General features: G+C 43.2%; 2 protein-coding genes across 5 annotated transcripts in view; one reads left to right on the top strand and one right to left on the bottom strand.

Annotated features, from left to right (window-relative positions):
• The window catches only part of LOC135109547 (ligand of Numb protein X 2-like), a 62,599-nt gene that overhangs the window by 15,907 nt on the left and 21,116 nt on the right, over positions 1–25,576 (top strand). For all 3 annotated transcript variants that reach the window (XM_064020964.1, XM_064020975.1, XM_064020955.1), the window contains exon 2: positions 22,449–22,643. In XM_064020964.1, coding sequence (XP_063877034.1) covers positions 22,488–22,643 — 156 coding nt within the window. In that variant the 5' untranslated portion in view covers positions 22,449–22,487. The remainder of the gene's footprint in view (positions 1–22,448; positions 22,644–25,576) is intronic.
• On the bottom strand, positions 4,566–17,774 carry LOC135109554 (uncharacterized). Of its 2 annotated transcripts, XM_064020983.1 has the most exons (11): positions 17,615–17,774; positions 15,813–15,925; positions 9,440–9,535; positions 8,912–9,163; positions 7,983–8,084; positions 7,334–7,466; positions 7,048–7,122; positions 6,589–6,720; positions 5,954–6,046; positions 5,642–5,782; positions 4,566–5,455 (listed from the first exon to the last, which is right to left on the bottom strand). In XM_064020983.1, the coding sequence occupies exons 2-11, from the start codon at positions 15,887–15,889 to the stop codon at positions 5,264–5,266; spliced, it is 1,293 nt and encodes a 430-aa protein (XP_063877053.1). In that variant the 5' UTR covers positions 15,890–15,925; positions 17,615–17,774; the 3' UTR covers positions 4,566–5,263. The 2 variants fall into 2 exon arrangements, with proteins under 2 accessions (XP_063877053.1, XP_063877061.1); XM_064020991.1 differs by lacking the exon at positions 7,983–8,084.

Genomic DNA, 25,576 nt, shown 5'->3' with positions numbered 1-25,576 from the left:
TCGCGAAGATAACCAGACTGGCGTTATTCTCTCCCATCGCGTTGGCTGTCACTGGAGTGCGGGCGACTGGGAGGAGGAGGAGGAGGTGTGGCGGGGGCGGTCCTGTGTGCACGTCATGCCCTCTCATTTGCATTTGTTGTTAGCGACCCTTGCATGTGTTTCCAGCTGGTGCCTGGACGCGGCGTTGGCTGTGGAGTGGAAAGCCTCGCACCTCCACACACATGATGCTGTAGCGACGCAGTGCACGAGGCTGGAAACCGTTTCTTTAATGTGAGAGGAAACCTTATTTCACGTGAAGCGAGGCAGCGTTAATTACTGTGGGGGCGCAGGATGCTGGAAGGAAGCTTTATCACTACATTTTTCTCCCGTCTCTCTCTCTCTCTCTCTCTCTCTCTCTCTCTCTCTCTCTCTCTCTCTCTCTCTCTCTCTCTCTCTCTCTCTCTCTCTCTCTCTCTCTCTCTCTCTCTCTCTCTCTCTCTCTCTCTCTCTCTCTCTCTCTCTCTCTCTCTCTCTCTCTCTCTCTCTCTCTCTCTCTCTCTCTCTCTACGAATACTTTCCCTTGTTCCCTTTCTGTGTTTTTCCCTTTGTTTGTATTCTGCCTCCCTGTTGTGTATTGTACGGCACAAAACTCATCAGAAATGCTTGCCCTCGACAGGCCGGTAAAACAAAACTACCAAAATATTCTGCCATTTAGTGAAGGTATATGAAAAGTGAAAGAAATAAAAGGGAACAGTTGGTCCATTGGTTAACAGAAACGGCCCGGCTAAAAGAATATGCCGAATATTAACCAGGGTCGTTCATCCCACGCTTGCACCGGTCCAGTATGGGGCAAGCCTTTACGCGGGGAATGTTTAGACTTCGGTCCGAAATAGGAAGATTCGTTGCCGTCCACGTTGGGTTTGGTGCCGCTCGGATGTCATTTGTTCTCTTGGCTCATATATTAACGGGAAGATTTTAATTAGGGTGAAGTTTCCTCGTATATTATCTTCATTGATGACGAGAAATATCCCTCTTCTCCCTACAACAACACACACACACACACACACACACACACACACACACACACACACACACACACACACACACACACACACACACACACACACACACACACACACACACGTGGATCAGTAGAGTGTGTGATTCTGGGAATAATTACTTATGTCGATAAAAAGAATTGCTGCATTTTTAAGTGAGGCTAAACTTAGATGACGAAGTAAAAGGCATGCTCCATTTTGATTTATTACGTATTGTGATGAAGTGCTCGGTACTCGGACATTTAAGCTTCCTGTGTTTTATTTGACATATACCAGTCATTTGTATGGTGTAGACCTTTAAGGAATAGGTGCGTATCGCCATGGCGTCTTTAAGTTTCCTTAATTGTGTTTCCTCGCAAAAAGACTCTCATAATAATGTTAAAGTTGATTATGATTTCCTAATTTAATTTTCTTCGGCAAGAGCACTTTTTGCCTCGCCGAGTGGCTGGGTCCGTCCTGGGTATGTCTGGCTGAAGAACAAAAATTTATTACCGGAGAGCTGTGCTGCAGGATGCCCGATCTTGCTCTCGGCCTCCCTCGCCATCTCGCGAGAAACTGCCTCACTCGTCCGCTCTCTTGCCCTGTGTTCTTGTAAAGCTTTTGGTGACTCGTGGCTGATCCAACACACCCACAGACACGACATGCCACTGACATGTAGCAAAGGAATTATATATGTAGGAGGATACTTTGTCTTTCCTTTCATCTCTATTGTAATTTCATCGTAAGGTCTTATCATGGCAGTATTGAACTCCCTCCCTTTGCATTGCTGAGACACACGAACGCTGAAGTGCGAAGGAGAAGCACAGATTACATAGAGGAAGCGGATTTAGGAGGATAAGGAAATGGTGGTTATTTGAGGACTGAATTGCCGCTACAGCTGTGAAGTCAAGGGATTTAGGATGTTCACTCGCTGTCCCTTAGTGCGAGTATACTTATTAGAGATTTCCATAATGTGGGGTCAGTCATCCTGGAACAAAGTTATCTGCCGTAATAACCTAACTCATGACAAGCTCGGGGTTCCAGTCCAACGAATTTATCTGACCCGGGAAATTGTTGTGCCTTAAATTTCAGGGGACTTGTGTGTAGAAAGCTTGCAGTGTCGCAGCGTCACGTCAGAGGGAGTAGCAGTGGTAGAGTTTGCCTAAAAGATGCATAACACAGCCGGGAATGTCATATATTGCTCGTGTTCAGAGTTTTCTTTCTTTCTTTCTTTCTTTCTTTGACGGAACACACACCAACTGCTCTACCGATAAGTAAGTTTTAATGCAGCACACGTTCCAGCTATGCAAGGAAACATGTCCGAATAAATTGCAAAGTACAGCACACAACATTACGCGGCGTATTACAGTGATATATGTATAATACTGAGAACAGAACAGGCATTGTAACCAGGTATGTAGGAAATGACGGACCGAAACAGACGTGGCATTTAATTTGGTCTTTAGGGAACGCAACCAGGCACGTAGAACCAAGAACCCCAAGCGGAGATCATTGGACCGCTTCTGCCAGAACCAAGCATGAACGTTATGAACACTTTCAATACCAAAGCACCAGTTTAATTTTATTCTGAACATCTGTAGACCATTTTATTAAGCTTGCTATGAAATATTTTGCAATGAAAGGTTTATAAATTCTAGTTACTCATCCACGATCATATTTATATTTACACTAACAACTGGCATAGTTATGTAACATTTACACTCACTGCTTATGTAATTATTTTTTTTTTTTTTTGTCTCAGAGTCGTAAAGTCCTTGATCCGTTGGCAGTCTCCCTTACAAACCAGATAGTTTATAGATTTTTTACAGATCAGAGGACTTAAACTTCAGGGAACAAGACTAAAGACAGAAGAGAACCAGATAGTTTATAGATTCTTTACAGATCAGAGGACCTAAGCTTCAAGGAATAAGACTAAAGACAGAAGAGGTGACAATGGTAACAATACTTCTGAAATGACTGTAATACAAAACTAGCATGAAGTATGGCAACCGTTTGTATAAACTGAATGAAACAGGTGGAGCTTGAAGGAAAGCACTGAAGACAAAGGAGATGACGATGCTAACTTCATTTCTGACCATGACTGTACACAACGGCATGAAGTATTGAAACTGTCCGTAATGGAGAATAGAGTTAAACACCTGAAGCTTGGGAAGGACGGGCAGGAGGAACACGTGAGGCCGGCTGAGGGAGGAGCAGGAGGAGAGAAGCCCAAGCGGTCACTACGTTCAACAGATGGCGGAAAGCACGACCGTCGCCTGGAGCTGCAACCTCGTACTTAATACAATTATGCGGGACACATTACGGAGCTTTTTATTTATTTATTTTATTTTTTTTCCGCTACATAAGTTAGGGCAAGTTAAAAATTCCTTTGGACGACATTAACGAGCTTCTGCCGTATTACTGAGGGTGTCTGCGTGCGTGCTTCCTTCAGCCCAGCACAGCACAGCGTAGCACAAAAAATAAATAAATAAAATAATAATAATAACAACACAACTTACCACAAGTAGCTCTCCACTTTAAAGACCAGCAGGGAAAGAAAGTAAAGAAGTTAAAAAAGAGATAAAGGAGGAATGATAATTTTTGATGGCGGAGAGAGAAAGAGAAAGGGGAAAAGTCGATCTCTCTTACAATATACAAGAAAATGCAACGAAACTAAGAATACAGTAAACAGAAACCAACCTTGCATACCACTCCATGAACGTATAGAGAGAGAGAGAGAGAGAGAGAGAGAGAGAGAGAGAGAGAGAGAGAGAGAGAGAGAGAGAGAGAGAGAGAGAGAGAGAGAGAGAGAGAGAGAGAGAGAGAGAGAAAACAACCTCATTTAATAATATTCTGCTGACGTGTGTGTTCATTATCTTTTTTTAAGTATTATTCTAGGATTTAAAGTTGTCAATACGTTTTCCGATAACCAGTAATAATGGCAGACGCTTATTCAGTGTATTGATCGGCGACCTCAGTACCCTTGTAGTGTAAGTATTAGTAGTAGTGTTAGTAGTAGTAGTAGTAGTAGTAGTAGTAGTAATAGTAGTATTAGTAGTAGTAGTAGTTGTTGTTGTTGTTGTTGTTGTTGTTGTTGTTGTTGTTGTTATTGTTGTTGTTGGGGTTGGGGTTCTTGTCGTTGTTGTTTCTCTTGCATATTTCTTTTTTTTTTTTTCTTCCTTTTTACCGTCATTTTCACTCTTGGTTTTGTTTCGTGTCCAGCTTAATTTTAGTTTATTTATGACGGGAGAATATTGTTTTCTGCTTTTCTTCTTTTTTTCTTTGTCTTATTCTGTTTTATTTATTTATTTTACTTGTCTGTGTCTTATGTATTGTTTTATCATCCTTCTTCTCCTCTCTCCTCAATTTATTAATATTCTGTATTCTTATTAGTATGTGAAACCTTTATAGAACGACTGGTTTGAGAGAGAGAGAGAGAGAGAGAGAGAGAGAGAGAGAGAGAGAGAGAGAGAGAGAGAGAGAGAGAGAGAATTATTAGCTAGCATTTCTTTCAAAATAATAAGTGGAGGTCATTGTCAAACTTGTTAATAATAAAGCAAAAAGTTTTTATTCTGATTTGCTTTCAAACAGAAACATCAGAGAAAAATTTACGGTAGTCTAAATTTTTTAACTGAACACCAATTGTGGATCAGCAGATGAGTCTACATTTGAGCCTATGAAAGTCACTCATTCACACACTCACTCACTCACTCATTCACTCACTCAGTCCGTGGGTCGGTCGGTCGGTCGGTCATTCAGTCAGTCATTCAGTCAGTCAGTCGCTATGTCACTCAAACACTCATTCTTTCATTCATTTATTGAGTCAGTCAGTCAGTTAATCAGTCAGTCAGTAAATGGTGGATATGTATTGGTCGTCATATTTATCCACTAGGCATAAAAGCTGAGACACAGCAGAAGTGACAGTGAGACAAGAGATTAAAACAAACTACTGACATTCTAAACCATTCCACGGAGGGACAAAGTTTTCATAATCATTTACGGCTTTTTAAACACATTTTTTTTTACTGCAGCTCCTTAAATACTGTAGTATATTAAAAAGAACAAAATAAACCTAACAACTTTTTTTTTGTCTATGCAAACAAATTTCTAACAGTGCTCTGAATGTTAACCAAAGTTGACCCTAAGCAGTATATGATTAAATCAAGGAGCTGGTGATTGTCGAAGGAATCAGCAAAGACGACAAAAACATTGGCCAAAAAAACCTCAGATGGTCAAGTGTCTGGAAATCAGCGTTCGCTTTCTGGAAATTCAATAAACTTAGGTTCTTCAGGTTTGACCGGAGTCTGGCGCTGTTGATCGTAGTTTTGCTGGCTCTGCGGCTGCTGCTGGATTTGGTCTTCCGTCAGTATGATGATCTCGTTCTGGGTCAGCACGCCCTCCTCCCTCAACTTGTCGAGCTGAGACAAGACTTGGGTATCCTGAGGAAGGGAGACACCTGTGCTTACTATGTACTGCCTGAACTTTGAGTCTTCATCCCGCTGCTGCCTTTCAACTGATGGATGCTACTTTGGTTTTTTCTTATACACTACTACTACTACTACTACTACTTTTCCCCCTCCATCACTGTGGTTCTACAGGCAGGTGTGTTCCTTACGCTGCCTTACCTGGTAAAAGTTTGGCATTTGCTGCTCGATGTCCTGGTTGTGTTGTCCCGACGTCTGCTGGTTCTGACCCCCTGGTCCATGCACGTCTATCAACCCAACGTCTATGTTCTCCGACCTGTGTTGCTCTCGCCATGTGTTGATCTGTTGGTAGTGGAAGGAGTTGAAAAAATTACGTACTTAAGTTTCTCTCTCTCTCTCTCTCTCTCTCTCTCTCTCTCTCTCTCTCTCTCTCTCTCTCTCTCTCTCTCTCTCTCTCTCTCTCTCTCTCTCTCTCTCTCTCTCTCTCTCTCTCTCTCTCTCTCTCTCTCTCACCTTCTCTCCCAAAATTTGGAAGAACTTGACTACTTCGGCGTGCCCTTCTTGAAGTTTCCTCTCCAGCTTCTCGATCACTAACAACTGCTTTCCCTGTGTGAGGTCACGAAAAGTTAGGGACGAGTTGACATTGAGGGAGGGAATTGCAGTTTTAATTTATAAGTCAAAGTAGGTGATTAAAGCGTGTTGCACTTAAAGTTTTTTTTATATTATTATTCCAGATGGTAATTATGCATTTTTATCGTAATTCACTGGCCTCGCTAGCACACACCTTTCTGCGTTGCTTGACACCTGTTATTGTAAACTTATCCAAGCGAGAAGAAATAAGGCGTACGCTGGGCAGTCCATGTAGAAAACATGTCCACCCATTTTCACCTATTATCCTCATCCATGAAATTATCCAATCTTCTTTTAAGCTTCTCTATTGACTCGGTACTAACTGTGATTACTGATTCTATTCCATTCGTCTATCACTGTATTTGAGAACCAATGTCTTCTTAATTTTTTATTTTAATGTTTTTTTTTTCTTTCAAGCTTGAAGCCGTTATTTCCTGTCATGCCCTGGTTTCTAACCCTGAGGATTTTGTTCGTCACCCTTGTTACATCCCTTGTACCATCATGAGATTCCCTCTTACCTGGTCGTAGGAATGTTCAAGTCTTCGTATACAGTACCGGATACCTTCCTGAATCAAGATGCCAAACTTGACCATCAATGCCTTGAACCGCACCACTACATGGGCCACCTTCTCCTTCAGCCCGTGGAACGTCTTGAGGGGGACAAGAGAAACACAGAATGGGAAGGTTAAGTTAGATTAGAAGTGTAAGGGTGAGTTACATAATATTGCACGTAGGACTGAGAGTGGAGAGGTGCGAGAGGAAAGGTGGGTGAGAAGAAAACACGTAACGCGAACGAAAAAAAGAGAGCGAGGAGTAAAGATGTGACGGACACCAAATCCCAAGAGAGAGAGAGAGAGAGAGAGAGAGAGAGAGAGAGAGAGAGAGAGAGAGAGAGAGAGAGAGAGAGAGAGCGGAGTACGACATTGAAAAGTTTTAAATGTGGTAAAATCAATGAGAAAACTGAACGGGCGACACACCTCGTGCAATGCTTCGCCAATGTCTTCAATCTTGTCTCCGATGTGTTCGAAGGTGTTCTCTACTCGCCCGCTGAACTGTAGAAGAGGAAACTGGTGAACATGTTATGGGCATCAATAACAAATTACAAATGCAGATACTGAGCATAGAGGCAGATAGAGAGAAATAATCGTTTTTCTTACCCTCCTCCATCAACTAGTGTGGAGGAGGAAATGATTGAGCGTGTTAATTAAGGGCACCGAGTACAGATTACAGAGGAAGATAAAGAGAGAGAATGATTATACTTACCCTCCTCCACCAATTGCCAATAGCACTTCCATCTCCTCTGGCTACCTCTGGCTTTACCCCCACCGCTATTTCATGCTGCGGTGGACCCTCGACAGGCAGTAGCGGCTCCACTCCCACATTCACTCTTGGGGGCCTGTGGCGGAGAGATTCAGACACATGATCTTAATGAAAGCTAATTACATAGACCACCGGACAAACTAACTTACAAAATATTCCTTACATAAGTTCATAAAAAAAAGGACTAAGAGGTAGACAAAGTTGATTAGATTTAGAACACTTAATAATGTGCAGGAATGTAGAGGGATTAGTCAGTAAAGATTAACATTGGAAGGTGATACTGCTAGGGAAAAGTGTGAAGGGAAAAAAAAACATTGAAAGGGTTCATGTGGGGGTGTTGAAAAAATGATCGCATGAAGATTTATTTACACTACATGTTATGAAACTCTTTGCTCTCTCATAAGGATTACTTTCAACCAGCATTTAGGTAATGAGTAGAGTTCTAACGATGCTTTTCCCCATAAATGGTACCGCGGAATCCTTGTTAAGTTTGTCATGGAAATGTTAACAAGTCCAACAGCTTCCAGAGCATGTTAAAGGTAACCATAAGACATCCAAACGTCTTACGGTTTTATGGTTGCCAAACCCTTACCTGTACGGCTTGTTCTGGTAAGGGTACGGCACCTGCACCACCTGTCCCTGTGTCTGGTAGACCTGTTGTACATCTCTTTTTCTCTTGACATACTGGTACGGCCTATGGCGGGAAAGGGTATGGCCAGATAAAAAACATAAGAACGTAAGAAAATAAGGGGAGCTGCAAGAAGCCATCAGGCCTACACATGGCAGTCCCTTTATGAAGCACACCTACAAATTTCCACCTATTATCCACATTCACAAATTTGTCTAATCTTTTAAAGTTCCCTAATGACTCCGTACTAACAACTGATTAGAGTCTTTGACATTCATCTGCCACTCTATTTGAGAATCAGTTCCTACCCAGATCAGCGAGGGAAGTACAGGAAATCACAGTAACCAGGGAAATGGTTTACTTAGCATCAAGCTGATGTGGATTTGAGGCTTCTGTTGAGAGGAGGGGATTCGTAGCCCACTTTGGGTTTATTGTAGAGGAAACAAATTGTTCTCATTGCTAAAATATTCAGTAGTAGAGAATTATGAGGTGAAGCTTTCCCTCATATTTCATCTAGAACACACACACACACACACACACACACACACACACACACACACACACACACACACACACACACACTTCATATTCTTCATTAAATACCGCTGCATCCCTAGTAAGTCCTTTCTAGTCTCCTTAGACGTGACACATAAGCTGAAATGCACTATTTTTACCAGAATAATGACTACAGAAGAGCGATCACAAGTAAACATGGCACCACCTGAAGAGAAAGGCAGGGCAGAAGTGAGGAAGAGATGGAGAGGAAGGTGAGAAAAATGGATGGTTAGCAAGTGAGGTATGAGAGAGAGAGAGAGAGAGAGAGAGAGAGAGAGAGAGAGAGAGAGAGAGAGAGAGAGAGAGAGAGAGAGAGAGAGAGAGAGAGAGAAGCTTACCTGAGTTGTTGCTGCAGGCCACCACCAGTCACATATTCAGCTTTCGGCACGGTAACATCAGGGAAGGGATGGTATTCCCGGCTGTCGTAGATGTCCTCCTGGCTATGTGGGTCCTCCAGGCTGTATGGTTCCTCCTGGCTATATGGGTCCTCCCGGCTGTATGGTTCCTCCCGACTATATAGGTCCTCCTGGCTATATGGGTCCTCCCGGCTATCGTAGAAATTCTCGTGGCTGTAGTTGTCATCTTCATCGCTGCATAAATAAACAAATTTTAGTCGCAACCATATTTCTTTTTCGTTCCTTCATATTTTCTTTTACTTAATTCCCTCATCCCTTCCTCCCACACTACATTCTCTCTCTCTCTCTCTCTCTCTCTCTCTCTCTCTCTCTCTCTCTCTCTCTCTCTCTCTCTCTCTCTCTCTCTCTCTCTCTCTCTCTCTCTCTCTCTCTCTCTCTCTCTCTCGTATCAGTGACCTACATCTTTTATCTTTCGTGATTCCATTTGGTCCTCTGAACTGGAAAGCTTACCTGAAGTCTTCTTGGCTATCTGAGGGCCTCCAGTCAGGGTCATCGTTGGAAGACCACAAGACTCCTTCCTCCGTGCTGTCGTCGACAAGGAACGGCCTGTTACGGAGCAAGGCAGGAGAAGGAATGTGTAAATAAGTGCAATGTGTAATCCATCCCCCGTCTTTTACTGGGATAGAGATGAAGCCAAATGACAGATAGGGTGTGAGGGAGGAGTATGCTTAAGGGAGAATACTTGTACCACTGTTGTTTTTATCCTGTCATGAAGCAAGGCAGGGGAGGAGGATGTGTAGTGCATGGAGTAATCGATCTTCCGTCTCTTACTTGGATAGAGATGAAGCCAAGTGACGAATAAGGAGTGAGGGAGAAGCGTGCTTAAGGGTGAATACTTGTACCACTGTTGTTTTATCCCGTCATGGAACAAGGGTATGTATAAGTCAGCACACGGAGTAATCGGTCTTCCGCATCTTACTGGCATAGAGGTGACGTATGGGACGGATGGGATGTAGGGGAGGAGTGTGCTCAAGAGAGAATACTTCGCCACTGTTGTTTTATGCCTTTGACTGTTCGTGACTGCTTGACTTTGATGATTTTTACTACACGAAGAATGAAACTACAAACACTTCGGCGATTGAACTAACTGGCCACTCCCTTTACCTGTGAGTGGCTCTTTCGAACTTTGGCTTGAAACTTGTAGCAGACTATTTTTCAAGGAGAATGAGAAGCCATAGCAGTCACAGGCCTAAAGCATCACAATTACTACGTCTTGGTATCTGTGAAATTGATCTGAAAAAACAAAAAAATATATACCCCAGTAGGTAAAGTAATGAAAATAATTAAACGAATCTTGAATTAGAGCATTTGGATTTGCTCAGTGCAGTGCCTTCTAACAATGTACTCTGAAGTGTCACTCCTTTCATAAAACGTTGCTTTGTCTTGATGACGAAACTGAAACATATTTAGAGTAATGAACGGGTTGACATCAGCGTGGGAGTAAGGAAGAGTTCTTATACTACTACTACTACTACTACTACTACATACAGTTTATGAAGTGAACCGAGGAGTTGCTTATGATTAAGAAAGGGAGTCTCGTGACCCACCGTACTCCGCCCCGAGACTACAAGCACAAGGGAGAACGCTACATAAGGAAAAGAAAATCGAAAAATAGGGAATGCAAAGAGCCAGTTGACCAGCACAAGCCAGTGCTCCTACATACTGCTTTTACAGTATCAACTAATAGTGGAGTGACATATTACTTAAAGCTGTCTCGCTTGCTAGGTATATTTCAGACATACTGGGGACAGGTGTGAGAGAAAGGTGTTGCTTCATAGTATTTTGGAGGAAATGAAAACAGATAGTCCTGTCAAGCTTACAACACGGCGGATAGGAAATGTCTTGGTAGTAAACACGAGAGATAAGCCAACTTCAGGATTTCCTAGGATCTTTTATTTATGGGTCTAGCAACAAGATGCTCCTACGTGTTGGTGTGGGTTTATTTTCTAGGTCAGGGAGGTGAAGATAAAACGTTTCAGTAACCTGGACAGAACAAGAAATAACGGGTTTAAGCTTGAAAAATTTAGGTTTAAAGAGATAACGAAGAAACTGGTTCTCAAATAGAATGGTAGGACTCAGTAATCAAGTTGTTAGTGGTAAGTCATTAGGGAGCTTTAAGAGAAGATTAGACAAATTTATGGATGGGGATGATAGGTGGAAGTATGTAGGTATGTTTCATACAGGGACTGCCACGTGTAGGCCTGATGGCTTCTTGCAGCTTCCCTTATTTCTTGTGTTACCTTCTTATGTATGACTAATCAATTTTCTGTAGTCATGATGAAAAATAGAGTAACGTCCTTCTCTCACGTCCACTGTTCTGTTTGTTTCGTCCCTCAGTCTTCACTCTTAATTCCTCTAATTTATTGATGGCTTTTAGGAGAGTAGTGTTTGCCAAAATGAAAGAATCTAGGGGTGAAGTTACATTCCTGGTGACCGATATGCTTGTTTTCTTTATAGTTAACTCTGGTTTTCGCTTCTCGTCGTATCGTTAACCTAACACTTATCTATCATTCTCTCCCTCTCTTCCTTCTTTTCCGCTCTTCCGTCCTCCCTCTCTCCCACTAAATATTACTATCGTACATACTTCTTTCATTTCCAGTATATACGTTTCATCCTTGCTTCTCTCTCTCTCTCTCTCTCTCTCTCTCTCTCTCTCTCTCTCTCTCTCTCTCTCTCTCTCTCTCTCTCTCTCTCTCTCTCTCTCTCTCTCTCTCTCTCTCTCTCTCTCTCTCATACTACTCCATAAACGAGAGCCTCACTCATAGTGCTCGTGACACTCCTGGCTCTTTGAGGGCGTCCAGTCAGGATCTTCGTTGGAGATCCTCGAGTCTCCTTCCTCCGTGCTGTCGTCGACAATGAACGGCCTGCCACTGGGCAAGGCTGGGGGAGGGAATGCGTTGATCATTGCACGGGTGAGTCGATCCGTTGTTTCCTACCGCCACAGTGCAGGTGAAGCCAAATGATGTATGAGATGTGTGAGAAGGGTAAGTGAGAACATTTACATCACTAAAGGAGTAAAATTAGCATCAGTGAGCGCTGAAAAAAAAAAAAAAGATTAGACGAGCACGAAAATCTAAGACGGAACTTTTTTTTTTATTTTTAGTTAGCAAACAAAGTCATCCACAAAGGTTTAACTATGTTAATAAAGAAACAAATTTTTGTTAAGTTTCGCTGAACAATTCTAGAAGGTCGGAACATATCGATATAAAAGGGAATGGGTATTTAATGAACTGTCCAAATATATATGGCTATATTAGATGTATATTTTTTTATTATTTATTGACGTATATTTTATTATTGAAATGTTTAGGTTACGAAGAGCAGTCGTTATTATTTAACGGCAACTTAGCTGTAATAGGCTAAGTCTTAATGGAAACAGGCTCAACGAATTATTTAACCTTAACAGATGTTTGCTTGTAGGTTGGGACATCCATAGATTCAAACAATAAAGCACAGAAATGATTAAGAAAGTGGATCTCTCTAAAAATTTCAGCACTTATACAGACTTCCGTGCATACACAAATCCAAGCCTCACCTTTGCTTCTCTCTATCATTTATACTAAAACAACAACATACGTAGAGATAAAAAAAAAAGGGATTTAGAAGTTGTGTTTCTTATACCCTTAACACGGATAGTTTACGTATGAAAAAAAGAAAAGAAAAGAAAATTGTGCTTGTATTGAACGTGTCTGTCATTTGGTGGTGGTGGGCTCAGTTGACCTTATACATTATACGTTTTTCATACAGGCTATACTCATAAGTGGCTCCGTTATCGCTGGTAAGGGCTTGGACTCTCTCTCTCTCTCTCTCTCTCTCTCTCTCTCTCTCTCTCTCTCTCTCTCTCTCTCTCTCTCTCTCTCTCTCTCTCTCGTTAAACACTGTAGGATAATCGCTGCAATCTCATGGTTTACATACCGTTACCTCGTTAAAGCGAAAGCTCTCTCTCTCTCTCTCTCTCTCTCTCTCTCTCTCTCTCTCTCTCTCTCTCTCTCTCTCTCTCTCTCTCTCTCTCTCTCTCTCTCTCTCTCTCTCTCTCTCTCTCTCTCTCTCAGTGGCTCATCGACTCCCTCACTCTGACATTCATTCTTTTTCTTCGGTAGTAATTGTGTGTGTGTGTGTGTGTGTGTGTGTGTGTGTGTAACAGGGACTGCCACGTATAAGCCTGGTCGCTTCTTGCAGTTTCCCTTATTTCTAATGTTCTCATGTTTTTATGAGAGAGAGAGAGAGAGAGAGAGAGAGAGAGAGAGAGAGAGAGAGAGAGAGAGAGAGAGAGAGAGAGAGAGAGAGATTCTTCCACCACAATACTCAGCAAAGTGCACAGGGGTATAACGACAGTATTGCAGGACATTGTGGTGTTTTAGTGGAAAGCATTGCAATCCGCGAATATACGAAGCCCATCTGGTCTTGATTCCGACTCGGTGCTTGACACTCCACCCATAGACTCGGGGTAGCCATCAGAATTAGGCGGGAAAATACACACGAAGAATGCAGTATTTGGTTATGGTCAGTGTGCAAAAGCATTTTTATCAACGTATTTTTAAACGCTTTAGATTCTCACAAGAAAAAAAATAAATAAATAAATAACCTTATACGTGTTAAGTGAGATTAGTGAGATTCTCATGGGTGTTTTTCCCCTTTAAGTGCCTCGTTAAACTAAAGTTCACTAAAATTATGTAAACCACGTTAACTTCCCCCTAGAACATGTGACTCTCATAGGTGTTTTTTTGCACTTAGTGATGTAGAATCCATGTTAAACTATCACTTAAGTTCACTAACGTCATAAAAACGTTGAGGTAACATCCCGGAGTGTTTCAGAAACCACGCGTGGCATTGCGAGAGAATAATATGACAGACCAAGTAATTATACACGGAAGGTAACCTACACAACAGCATTTATTTTAACCATTTTCGTCATTAGCTTATACGTTTTTCTTTGCATTATGATATGGTATAATTAAGTTGTCACCGCAATAATATAACTGGCTTTTAAAAAATATACAATGTTGAATTTATAGTGTGAGGCGTGCGAGTAAGAGACGCCAAGGCAATAGTATCGTCAGGTTGTGTGTGTGTGTGTGTGTGTGTGTGTGTGTGTGTGTGTCAGGTGTTGGCGTAACTCTAATTCAGTGCTCGGGCAAGTTTGGCTGTCGTGAAAACACAACAGTAACGGTTTGTAAACGTTGAAACGGCCGTGTGTGATTATCCTGCACGTAATAACTGAAACACACACACACACACACACACCCCATACCCAAGTCCCCTCTCCTCTCCGCATCTCTTCGTCCCTCTGTCCCTCCTCACGACTCCAGTGTAGCACCCCTCATCCTCTCGTGTGTTATCGCCCCTTCACATCCTCTCCCTGCTGCACCTGCTATGGGTCAACCATTGTGTAGTGGCTGTGAGGCGATATGCTGCCAGGTGGGGCGTACTGTGGTGTCTATATTTATTGTTTACCTAAACCTGGCGCACACAAACAAAATAGACTGTGAATGTTGCGAAATGAATAAGAATAAATAAAACGCGGTTGAGAGAAATTTAGAAAGTGAAATAGACGAGGTAAATACATGAAAGTGAAAAAAAAAGTAGGAAATGGTATAAAGAAATGTGTATATGAAAGGAATGTTGTGATCGTAAATTCACTAGAGATTTTTTTTATTTTTTAAGGTTTTGGTGAACTTAAATACTTTAGTCCACGATTAAAATAGATTTCTCTCTCTCTCTCTCTCTCTCTCTCTCTCTCTCTCTCTCTCTCTCTCTCTCTCTCTCTCTCTCTCTCTCTCTCTCTCTCTCTCTCTCTCTCTCTCCAAACCTTGATAAGTATATAGCGCGGATCGCATTTATGTACTGTGTTTATAATTTATTAGCACTTTTCTTTTTACTTTCTAATTGTGCTTCTTTCGTACTTTTGTTTGTATTAATTTTGTTTATTACAATTGATTTTTAGATGTGATCCTTGGTTGCGTATTTGCAGGAACCACGTTATTAAGGTTATTATTATTATTATTATTATTATTATTATTATTATTATTATTATTATTATTATTATTATTATTATTATTACCATTGCTATCGTCTTATTTACTGGTTGCGATTCTTAAATGCATGCGTCAGTGTTGGGTCTGTGCAGGTAGAAAGTGTCGCCTCATTACCCTCATCTTTCGTGCTTCTTACCTACGTAGCTACACTTACATGTGTTGCATTAACTTCAACCGTTACTTTCAACCACCGTGACTTATTTAAACATATACGTTGCAAGAATGAGTTTAAACATACGCGTTTCAAGTTTAAAGCCCAATTCTAAGCTTCAGGATCTTTCACTTCGAGTGCATGGATGACTGTTTTATCATTGTTATGTTTTAGAGGCTGTGTTATACTGTTCTTACCCTCATCCCCAGAATCCCCAAACATCATCATCTAGATTGACTTTATCAAGATTAAAACATAAAAACATAAGAAATAAGGGAAGCTGAAAGAAGCCATCAGGCCTACAGGTGGCAGTCCTTCTATAAGAGATACCATAAATTTTTAAAGAACATAAGAAATAAGGGAAGCTGAAAGAAGTGAAAGAAGCCATCAGGCCTACACGTGGCAGTCCCTGTATGAGAGATAAATTTGTTTAGTCGTCTTTTCGGCTCTTTAATGACTCACCACTGATAACCTAATTACTAAGTCTCGTTCATCTACCATTCTATTTTGAGAACCAGCTCCTTCTTAGATCAGCGGGCGAGGTACAGGAAATGATAGTAACCAGTGGAAGTGGTCTAGTCATCAATATATTCCTGAGTGTCCAGTTTACCTGAATACGAAGGAAGATGTTACTTACAAAGTCTTGACCGAGTATCCGTCCGCCAGGCTCGCCAGCAGTCCTGACAGCAGCAGCATGCACACCGCCGCCTTCATCCTGCCTTTCCCAGGGGTTGTCACGCTTCGTAAACGCTGCCGGGTGTGGACATGAGATATACTGTTGTTGTTGTTGTTGTTGTTGTTGCTGCTGTTGCTATCGTTATTATTTTATTATAACTATTCTACTACTGCCTCTACCACTACTACCATTACTACTAGTACCATTACATATACCACTGCTCCTACCACACTCCACACGGTAATCATAGTCCCTTATTTGAGAACCCACCTATGGTAAATTCTCTCTCTCTCTCTCTCTCTCTCTCTCTCTCTCTCTCTCTCTCTCTCTCTCTCTCTCTCTCTCTCTCTCTCTCTCTCTCTCTCTCTCTCTCTCTCTCTCTCTCTCTCTCTCTCTCTCTCTCTCTCTCTCTCTCTCTCTCACACACACACACACACACACACACACACACACACACACACACACACACACACACACACACACACACACACACACACACACACACACACACACACACACACACACTTAAAGAAAATCACATTTTGACCTGGAACATCCCTGGCCTGCCCTGCCCGGTTCTGCCACTTATTTCTGCACCGTTCCCTACCTGAATTCATTGTGTGTATTCTAATGTTGCATAATATGTTCTTTCAGTCAGACACTTTACAGTGAAATCAATAATGCACCAGGAAATAATACGCAAAACTTATTTTAAGCAATACATTTTATGGACAAATTGTGACGTGGCAACAATGTTCCTGCCACCCAACCACCTAGCCTGAAGGCGTTGGTATGGTCGGTGGCGGTGTTGTCCCTGGGATTCTATTCGATCCTCTCGGGTCACGATTTGTATGTTTGACCTCAAATGGGTCGCAGGGGCTATGGGTTAACTCATTTCATTCTCTCGCTCACGCAGAATTTTACTACCATGTTTTACTTAGACTCTTCAAGAAATTTACTTGACTTTTATGCTCCAGTTATAAGACACTTATGATGATGAAATGATCACTTTGATTCTGCCAAAGGAAACTGATGATGTGTTGTTAAAGAAACAATAAAGCCCTGTAGAGTGCACGCTTTTACTGAATTCCCTCACGCAGTAAGAGGCGAGAACGGAAATGCCCCACCCAATGAGAGGCGAGAACGGAGATGCCCCACCAAAGAGGAGGGGCATTTATTTCTAAGGTTTTCGAACAGAGTATACTGCTACTGCTACTACTACTACTACTACTACTACTACTACTACTACTACTACTACTACTACTACTACTACTACTACTACTACTACTACTACTGTTATTACCATCTCACTTATCCATAATGGCGTAGTGGTGACAGTAAAAGTAAGTGGTAGTAATAGTAGTGCAACACCACTCGTAATACATGTTATTACTGCTAGCACTCCGACTATACATGAAGATTAACAGTACACCTTAGGACTCACCGAGGACCATATTCTGAAACTCCTTTCAAAAGGCTCTAACAGCTAAAGTTACACCGGTTTTAATGGTGTTTTTACGGTTCTAGTGACAGAATAACAAGATTTTTACGTCATCAACGGGAGAAACACTTTTGAGAACTTTTGAAAAACTTTTGAAAATAGTCCTGGTGAGAGAGAGAGAGAGAGAGAGAGAGAGAGAGAGAGAGAGAGAGAGAGAGAGAAAGCAAAGCGTTTCCGAATACGGCACTCAGGTATGATTGTATTGAACTTATTCGAATACTGATGGATGAAAAAACAAAAAGAAACAGACGGGCTAACTTACGTGGGTGTCAGGAAGGGGACAACGTCAGTCAGGCCTTGTCGCAGCCTCTCCTGAAACTGTTGTGTCGCTACGGAGGCGCGTCCGGTGCTTTTTGGGGATTGGGAGAAGGAAAAAGGGGAGTGGTGGAGAGGTGGAGAGTTTGGGGGGGACAGGTGATGACACGTCGCTAGCAGCAGACATGTTGGGAAATGAGGATTACCCGTCTTTGTATTTTGTTGTTATTGTTGTTTATTGTAGTAGTAGTAGTAGTAGTAGTAGTAGTTATTGTTATTGTTATCATCATTATCATTATTATTTTTATTATTATTATTATTATTATTATTATTATTATTATTAGTAGTAGTAGTAGTAGTAGTAGTAGTAGTAGTAGTAGTAGTATCATTATTGTTTTTGTTATTTCTTGTAGTTCGTGTTGTTGTTGTTGCTGATGCTCCTGTTGTTTTTTGCCATGAGGAGAAGGCGCCCAGTGTAACGCAAGGAACAAAGACAGAAGGAAATTTTATAAACATTATGTAGCTGAACGACTGCCACATCATTTCGAAATTAGTGTACTGCTACTTGATTTTCAGACGTAGGTAGAAGTTGTAAGGAGATTGGAGCTGCTTTGTGAAAATTCGTGACCTGACTCGTACAGATTCCATACGTGTTTACTTAGTCTTATGATTATAGATGGATGTGTGTGTGCGCATGAATTGAATCAATATGACCCAAAATGGACAAAACTAAATTCTTATGATCCTCTCTCTCTCTCTCTCTCTCTCTCTCTCTCTCTCTCTCTCTCTCTCTCTCTCTCTCTCTCTCTCTCTCTCTCTCTCTCTCTCTCTCTCTCTCTCTCTCTCTCTCTCTCTCTCTCTCTCTCTCTCTCTCTCTCTCTCTCTCTCTCTCTCTCTCTGTGTGTGTGTGTGTGTGTGTGTGTGTGTGTGTGTGTGTGTGTGTGTGTATGTGTGTGTGTGTGTCAGCTGAACCAACATGACACAAAATGGACAAAACTGAATGAATGCGAGAACCTCCACACGGACACATGGGTCGGAAGCTGAGCAGTGACGTGACCGCTGCATGGGAGTATTTCACCCTCTGCTCTCTAAACAATGAAGTGTCCTATTAATTACGAATAAATGGATCTTTTTTTCTACTGGGGTACATAATGAAAACATGTATCACTTCCACTTCCCGTGACCCTGACGAGGCCAACGTTACACAAAGGCCATAAGTGCGTCATGTTTATCCACTTCCGAGTTATGCGACGCCCTCCGACCCTTACCAAACTCTCAATCCAAGAGGCGCTCTGAATTCATACAGTCTACTTAGCGCTCTCAATCCACACTCTCAAATCCTAGCATGGTGTGGGTGTAAGTGTCTGGTTATTGAGAGTTACATACTTTCACACACACTACCATGCATCATATATTACCTACAAGTCCATATTCTTAAATCTTTCAGCGCCTCATCTCGACTGCTTTGAACAGGCGGCCGTGGATGTTATTCAGGTTTTCAAGGGTGTTTATACAATTGTAGTGATGATTCGATCAGGATATTCCCGAAAGAGCAAAGCATTCACGAGAACCCAATGAATCACTAACGTAGCCTCTGAAAATAGTCTTGATGAAAACCAAATGCAAACACGGGCCACAGTCTTCTATAGTTTTCCCAAGTCTTGCTATCTTTACCGTGAAGATCCTTTAATTCTACCTCTATTAATAACTAGCATTACGACCTTCAACCATGTCCTAGTCACTTTTAGCTTTCGCATTTTGTCTAGCCGTTAAATGTCACACTCATCCCCTCATTAGCTCACCCATCAACCAACAACACACACACACACACACACACACACACACACACACACACACACACACACACACACACACACACACACACACACACACACACACACACACACACACACACACACACACACACACACACACACACACACTGGAGATGCTCGTGGGAAGGTAACGGATCAGAAGAACGTTTCAAGGTTAAGTCGTGACATTCGATTGATAAAGGAAATGTCTCAAGCAGAGAGAAAAACGATGTTTGTATCATAGACAGATGTGTAGAAGTTTGGGATTTCCAGAGAGAGAGAGAGAGAGAGAGAGAGAGAGAGAGAGAGAGAGAGAGAGAGAGAGAGAGTTATTCTCGTCATGTTTGTGAGAAGACAGGACATGCCACACCGTACACTTACATCACTATTCATTCTCTCTCTCTCTCTCTCTCTCTCTCTCTCTCTCTCTCTCTCTCTCTCTCTCTCTCTCTCTCTCTCTCTCTCTCTCTCTCTCTCTCTCATCCCAATTTGCCGTTATGTTCTCCCCTTCCTATATATTGTGGTTCTCTCCCTCATTCCCCCTCTCCCTCCTCCCTACTCTGCACTCCTCCTCCTCCTCCTCCTCCTCCTCCTCCTCCTACAAACTGAGATCATTTCATTATTTAGGGCCAAGCAAGAGTCATTTCACGGCCGTAGTCATCAGCAATCGACCAGTTTTCCTCTCCCTTTCTCCTCTTTTCCAACTCTTCTTTCCTCTTCCTTTCTCTGCCTTCCTTCCCTCTCACCTCGTCCTTCACCCTGACCGATCTCTCCTGCCTCCTCCCTCCCTGCTCTGTTCCCTCACCCCCGCCGCCCTTCACCTACCCTCTTTACGACCATGGGAGGGAGAGTGAGAGAGGAGGAGAGGGAGAGGGAGGGAGAGTGGAGGCTTTAGGTCACGGTAACGACTGAGCCGTCTCTCACCACTCCGCCCCTGAATATTTCCCAGGTGGTGTTATGGACGAGAGAGAGAGAGAGAGAGAGAGAGAGAGAGAGAGAGAGAGAGAGAGAGAGAGAGAGAGAGAGAGAGAGAGGTGATGGAAGCTAACAAGGTGACAAGGTAAAGATTCCTAAGCCTCTTCTTGGTGCGCCTTCTTCGCCTCCACACCTGTGTCTAGATTAATGAGGCTACCTGTCTGTCTGCTGGCTTCCTTTTGTCCCTCACTTCCTCACGCCAGACAGTCAGGTATTCCTCGCCCTTTCTTCTCTTTTATCTGCTGTCTTCCCTTGCGATGCTTTCCACTGCGCAAAATAGGTGAGGTTTGCACAGAGAGAGAGAGAGAGAGAGAGAGAGAGAGAGAGAGAGAGAGAGAGAGAGAGAGAGAGAGAGAGAGTATTAATATCATAGGGTCATGGTCCGGATTTACACAGTTTATCTACGGATATTCTCTCGAGCTCTATATTTTCCGTTCATCGTAAAGTCCACTTAAGAGACAGGAAGGTTGAAAGGTACTCGTAAGTCCGTTTATGGTTTCTGGTTAGCGAACGTGGTATAAGTAAGACCCTTATTCAGAAACGCTTTTGTTCTCTCACCACGACATTACATAGAATTTCATTTTCATCATTTACAACAGTACAGAAAACTCGTAAGGTCATATAATACCACGCAGACTTGAGGCAATTAGATGTACACAAGGTTATTTTTATTACTGACTCCTCTTTTACGTGTTGGCGTGGGAGTCGTGTGTTACGGGGAGCCGCTGTTGGTGCTGTAGGAACATATATTGAAACACTTCTACGGTGCACCTCCCCTATATTCCACCAAAGGCTGTAGTTGAAATTACACGAGTATTAAAGGATGTTTTCTTTGGGGGTTCTTGTGACAGATCGACATGAATTCTTCGTTATTAACAGGAGATACACTCTTGAGAAACCGGCTAATTATGTGTGTGGCCTTGGAAAATAGTGTGGTGAGAGCAAAGCGTTTCTGATTACAGCCTGCGATCTTAGTGAGTGTGGTGGCGTGTGGCGGTGTGGGGTACATGTGCTATCCTGCTGTCCACTCCTGCCGGCCAATCCCGCACGCTTAACTGTGTTTGCTCCTGAGGGAATACGGTTCGACTTTGCTTCCCTCCTTGATCCACTAATGAGAGAGAGAGAGAGAGAGAGAGAGAGAGAGAGAGAGAGAGAGAGAGAGAGAGAGAGAGAGAGAGAGAGAGAGAGAGAGAGAGGGGGGGGGAGGAGGGCGGTGTTGGAATGGTTTAGGAGAGGAAGAAGTAGAAGCTTGCGTCATGAGGCAGAGAGAGAGAGAGAGAGAGAGAGAGAGAGAGAGAGAGAGAGAGAGAGAGAGAGAGAGAGAGAGAGAGAGAGAGAGAGAGAGAGAGAGAGAGAGAGAGAGGAATGTTTTTGCCTCTATAGTATTATTACTTTTATCATATTATTGTTTTATTATTATTATTATTATTATTGTTATTATTATTATTATTATTATTATTATTATTATTATTATTATTATTATTATTATTATTATTATTATTATTATTATTATTATTTATTGTTATTTTTTTAATAAAGTTACTGCTAGTACTACTACTACCACTATTGCTGTTGTTGCTGATGCCACCAACATCATCACCACCACCACCACCACCACCACCACCACCACCACCTAGTCACTCTCCCAGACACCCATTTTTTCTGTTAACACCGTACATCATCTCAATGTTTTGTACATCACAGTGGCAATTAGTATTTTATGAAGGAATGGGATAGGAGAGTGTACTTGGTAGTTACGTTTGGTGCGGTTATGCAAGAAATAATAGATGGTTTGTGACAGTGATGGCTTAGAGATCCATTAATGTGTGCGATTTTTTCTTCTTCTTCTTCTTCTTCTTCTTCTTCTTCTTCTTCTTCTTTTTACTACTCCTACTACTCCTACTCCTACTACTACTACTACTACTACTACTACTACTACTACTACTACTACTACTACTACTACTACTATATCACCACCGCCACTAATACCACTACAACTTCATCCCTAACTATAAGCACCACCATTCTTATTCATCCCCATTCTTCCCGCAGACGTGATGGGCGCGGCGTAGTGTAGCCGAGGGCGCCAGTATGGAGGCCTCCCCCGAAGCGGGTGGGGTGGGCGGCCGGTGTGGGCGGCGCCGTAACTGCCGCACGTGTGGGCAGCAACACCAGCCCCACGAGCCACACCTGTACGACTACATCGACGAGGTGGACGAAGACATCACCTGCCATATCTGCCTGCAGGTATGTGCGTGTGCGTGCGTGCGTGTGTGTGTGTGTGCCCTTGTGTCCGTCCTTCTCCCCGCCCTTCCTCCCTACTGCCATTTGTTTAGGTTCCTTCACCCACCGTTTACTCGCCTGCCAGTTTAGTCATGGCGTTGCTCACCTGCCTGTTTGCCTCCTCGCTTCCTTGCTTGGCTGGCTCCTTTGTTTACTTGCTATGCGATGGTGTTTTCGTTTCTCTATTTATACACCATACATGTCAGGTTTGTTTTGCCAGAGTGGTGTGTTTACCCGACAGGCTTTCTATCCCTCCACTGCAGTCACTTCATTGGCGTGTTCTTATTTACCAGCCCGTCAGCGTTTGCCTTCAGTGTGTATGCTTGTTGAGGACGTTCACCTGGCATATGATCGTTAGGAGCCTTACCGGGGAAGGCACACGTCATCTTCAAGTGAGATTTCCTCCACAAGCGCCCGTGATAGCCTTGGCCTTGCTTTCACTGTCAGCCGCCGAGGGGAGGGCCGAACACGTCGATACAACCTACAGCTGCATTAACTCGTTAGTCGCTTGGCGTGAAACGTGCTCAGAGGAAGGTGGGATGGGGAGCCTGAAGCTTCCCTCATGTATTTGCTGTGTGTGGGTGCAGACAGCATTCATAGCCCGCTCATCCTCCATGGTGTGGAGGGTGAATTATGAAATTATAATTGTTCACGCTCCTTCATGGCGTGGTTGATGAGTTATGGGTGGTGAACTGGTAACTGATCCTTGAGTCTCACGAGTAATTTTTTTTTTTTTTTTTTTTTTACGCATCAGCTTGCTAGGTCTGTCAGGTATTATATCTCTAGTCACGTGGTTGGTATGCAGACGCGTGTAATCACTCTTTTGTTGTTATTTTTTTTAGTTATTTGTGTAATTTGTCATTTTACATTCTTTATCTATTTGCTGTTTTTAGTAATCTTTGGACAGGAACGGACCACCACTTACTAGACAGCAAATGGAACAACGGAGTTCAGTGGGCAGCCGGCGCGGTAGGCGAGGATAAAGTAGTGGCTCGTGCCTCACGGCTCCGCTGGCCGTGGTGGTGCCGGCGCACCGTGTTCACACCTACTAAATCCCCAAACCCTATCTGGGAGAGCATCGCCCATAACAAGCCGGAAGGTTCTGTGATTTAGTTAAAGTGGGGAGCTTCACGAGAACACGCGGCCTTCCCCCGTGCCCCAGACAACACGGCCACAACGGCCACACAGCTCAGAGCGCTTCCCGCATCAGGATTTACCCACGCGTGTTGTTTACTCGCCGCCGAGCGTCACTCATCCACAGAATCCCAAACTGTCTATGGAAGTAGCGGACGCCGTCCCGTGATCCCACGGGAACAACCAACACCATCACTTCGGTGTGTGTGTGTGTGTGTGTGTGTGTGTGTGTGTGTGTGTGTGTGTGTGTGTGTGTGTGTGTGTGTGTGTGTGTGTGTGTTTACGTGCGTGTGCGAATGCATGCATGCGAACGTACAGTACGTGTGTGCGTGGGTGCAGGTGGACTTGCTTGAGCGCTTAGAATATACTATTTCGGGGCAAATTTGATCATACTGTGTGCTCATCCATGCATGCTTGCGCCATCGCGCGCGCGCACAAACACACACACACACACACACACACACACACACACACACACACACACACACACACACACACACACACACACACACACACACACACACACATCTTGTCTCCTCCTACACAAATCTGCCTAACACAACATCCACCACCACGCCACAAGCACAGTGGTGACTATAGTGTCAGCGTGGGTGGGGCGGCACGGGAGGCAGGCTGAGTCGCTCAGTGGTTGGGGTGCTGCTCGTCTGGCGTCTGGCTGCAGGGGGAGCTGCTCCGGATCCCTCCCCAAGGCTGCTGCATTACACGCTCCATGCTGCCTCCGCTGCTCCGTCCATTCACTGATTAAGATCTCTTTTACTTCCTGTGCTTGCTTGTTCATACGTTTATTTGCCATCTTTTTAGTTTCTTGTGCAGTAAAGGTTGTACGTAGTGTGTTGCTTTCCAAGTTTTTTATAGTACGACCTACAGTTAGTGTGTGTAACTTAGTTTTATATGTTTTTTTTTTCATTCCAGGCAGTAACATGGTAAGGGTTACCATCCATGGCGTTCTCTCTCTCTCTCTCTCTCTCTCTCTCTCTCTCTCTCTCTCTCTCTCTCTCTCTCTCTCTCTCTCTCTCTCTCTCTCTCTCTCTCTCTCTCTCTCTCTCTCGCTTACGCTAGCTCGCTCGCTCATCGTCCATTGTTGTTCTTCCATGTCAGTTTCCCCTCCCCTTGTCTTTCTATCCCATTTTCCTTATTTTTTTCAGAACACGCAATTTTATTTTGGACGTTTTCTCCCGCCAGCCCATTTACTTTAGTCCCTGTACCTCACTGCACTCCCTCTTGCCATCCACCCTTCCCTTCGTCCCCATCCCACTTCCTTCCTTTTTTCCCCCCTTTTGTACTTTGTGTATCTCCTCTCCTTCCACCTCCTCTCATTTCCCTTTTCCCTGCCCTTTGTCATATACCTTTCACTCCCTCGTGCATGTTTCACTCTCACTCGTTCACCTTTTTTTCCTTCACTCTTTCTATACGTCCTCTACATCCTTCCTCCTTGTCAGTGCTTTAATTGCTATACGATTCGTCACGTGTGTTTCTCCCATCTATCATGTTCTTTCGTTCCTCTCTCTGCGCCTATGCTCTCTATCATACCTCTGTCTTGTATCGTCACCTGCCACATGCTTTCACTCCTGTCCTCCCTCACCCTACCCAAACTCACTCTCTTCCTCTCCCTCTCCCCTAACATGTCATCTTTTCACATTCATCCCCGCTATTCTCACTTAATTACCCATTCTTACCCCTCTTGCTCTGCCCCACACCCCCCTAAACAAAATTTCCGTCCCCAAACTCTTGTCGTTCTCTCC

Source organism: Scylla paramamosain, chromosome 2 (assembly GCF_035594125.1).
Source record: "Scylla paramamosain isolate STU-SP2022 chromosome 2, ASM3559412v1, whole genome shotgun sequence".
Taxonomy (NCBI): domain Eukaryota; kingdom Metazoa; phylum Arthropoda; class Malacostraca; order Decapoda; family Portunidae; genus Scylla; species Scylla paramamosain.
This window is presented reverse-complemented; position numbering and strand designations above follow the sequence as displayed.

Bases quoted from the DNA above. Each gene is read 5' to 3' on its own strand.
- LOC135109554 (XM_064020983.1), bottom strand. From the start codon at position 15,889: ATGAAGGCGGCGGTGTGCATGCTGCTGCTGTCAGGACTGCTGGCGAGC. The intron at 6,721-7,047 runs GTGTGTCGCCCG...GTCCCCCTCAAG, and splicing joins TTGGCGAAGCATTGCACGAG to ACGTTCCACGGGCTGAAGGA. The intron at 5,783-5,953 runs GTGAGAGAGAGA...CACTACCAACAG, and splicing joins TCCAAATTTTGGGAGAGAAG to ATCAACACATGGCGAGAGCA.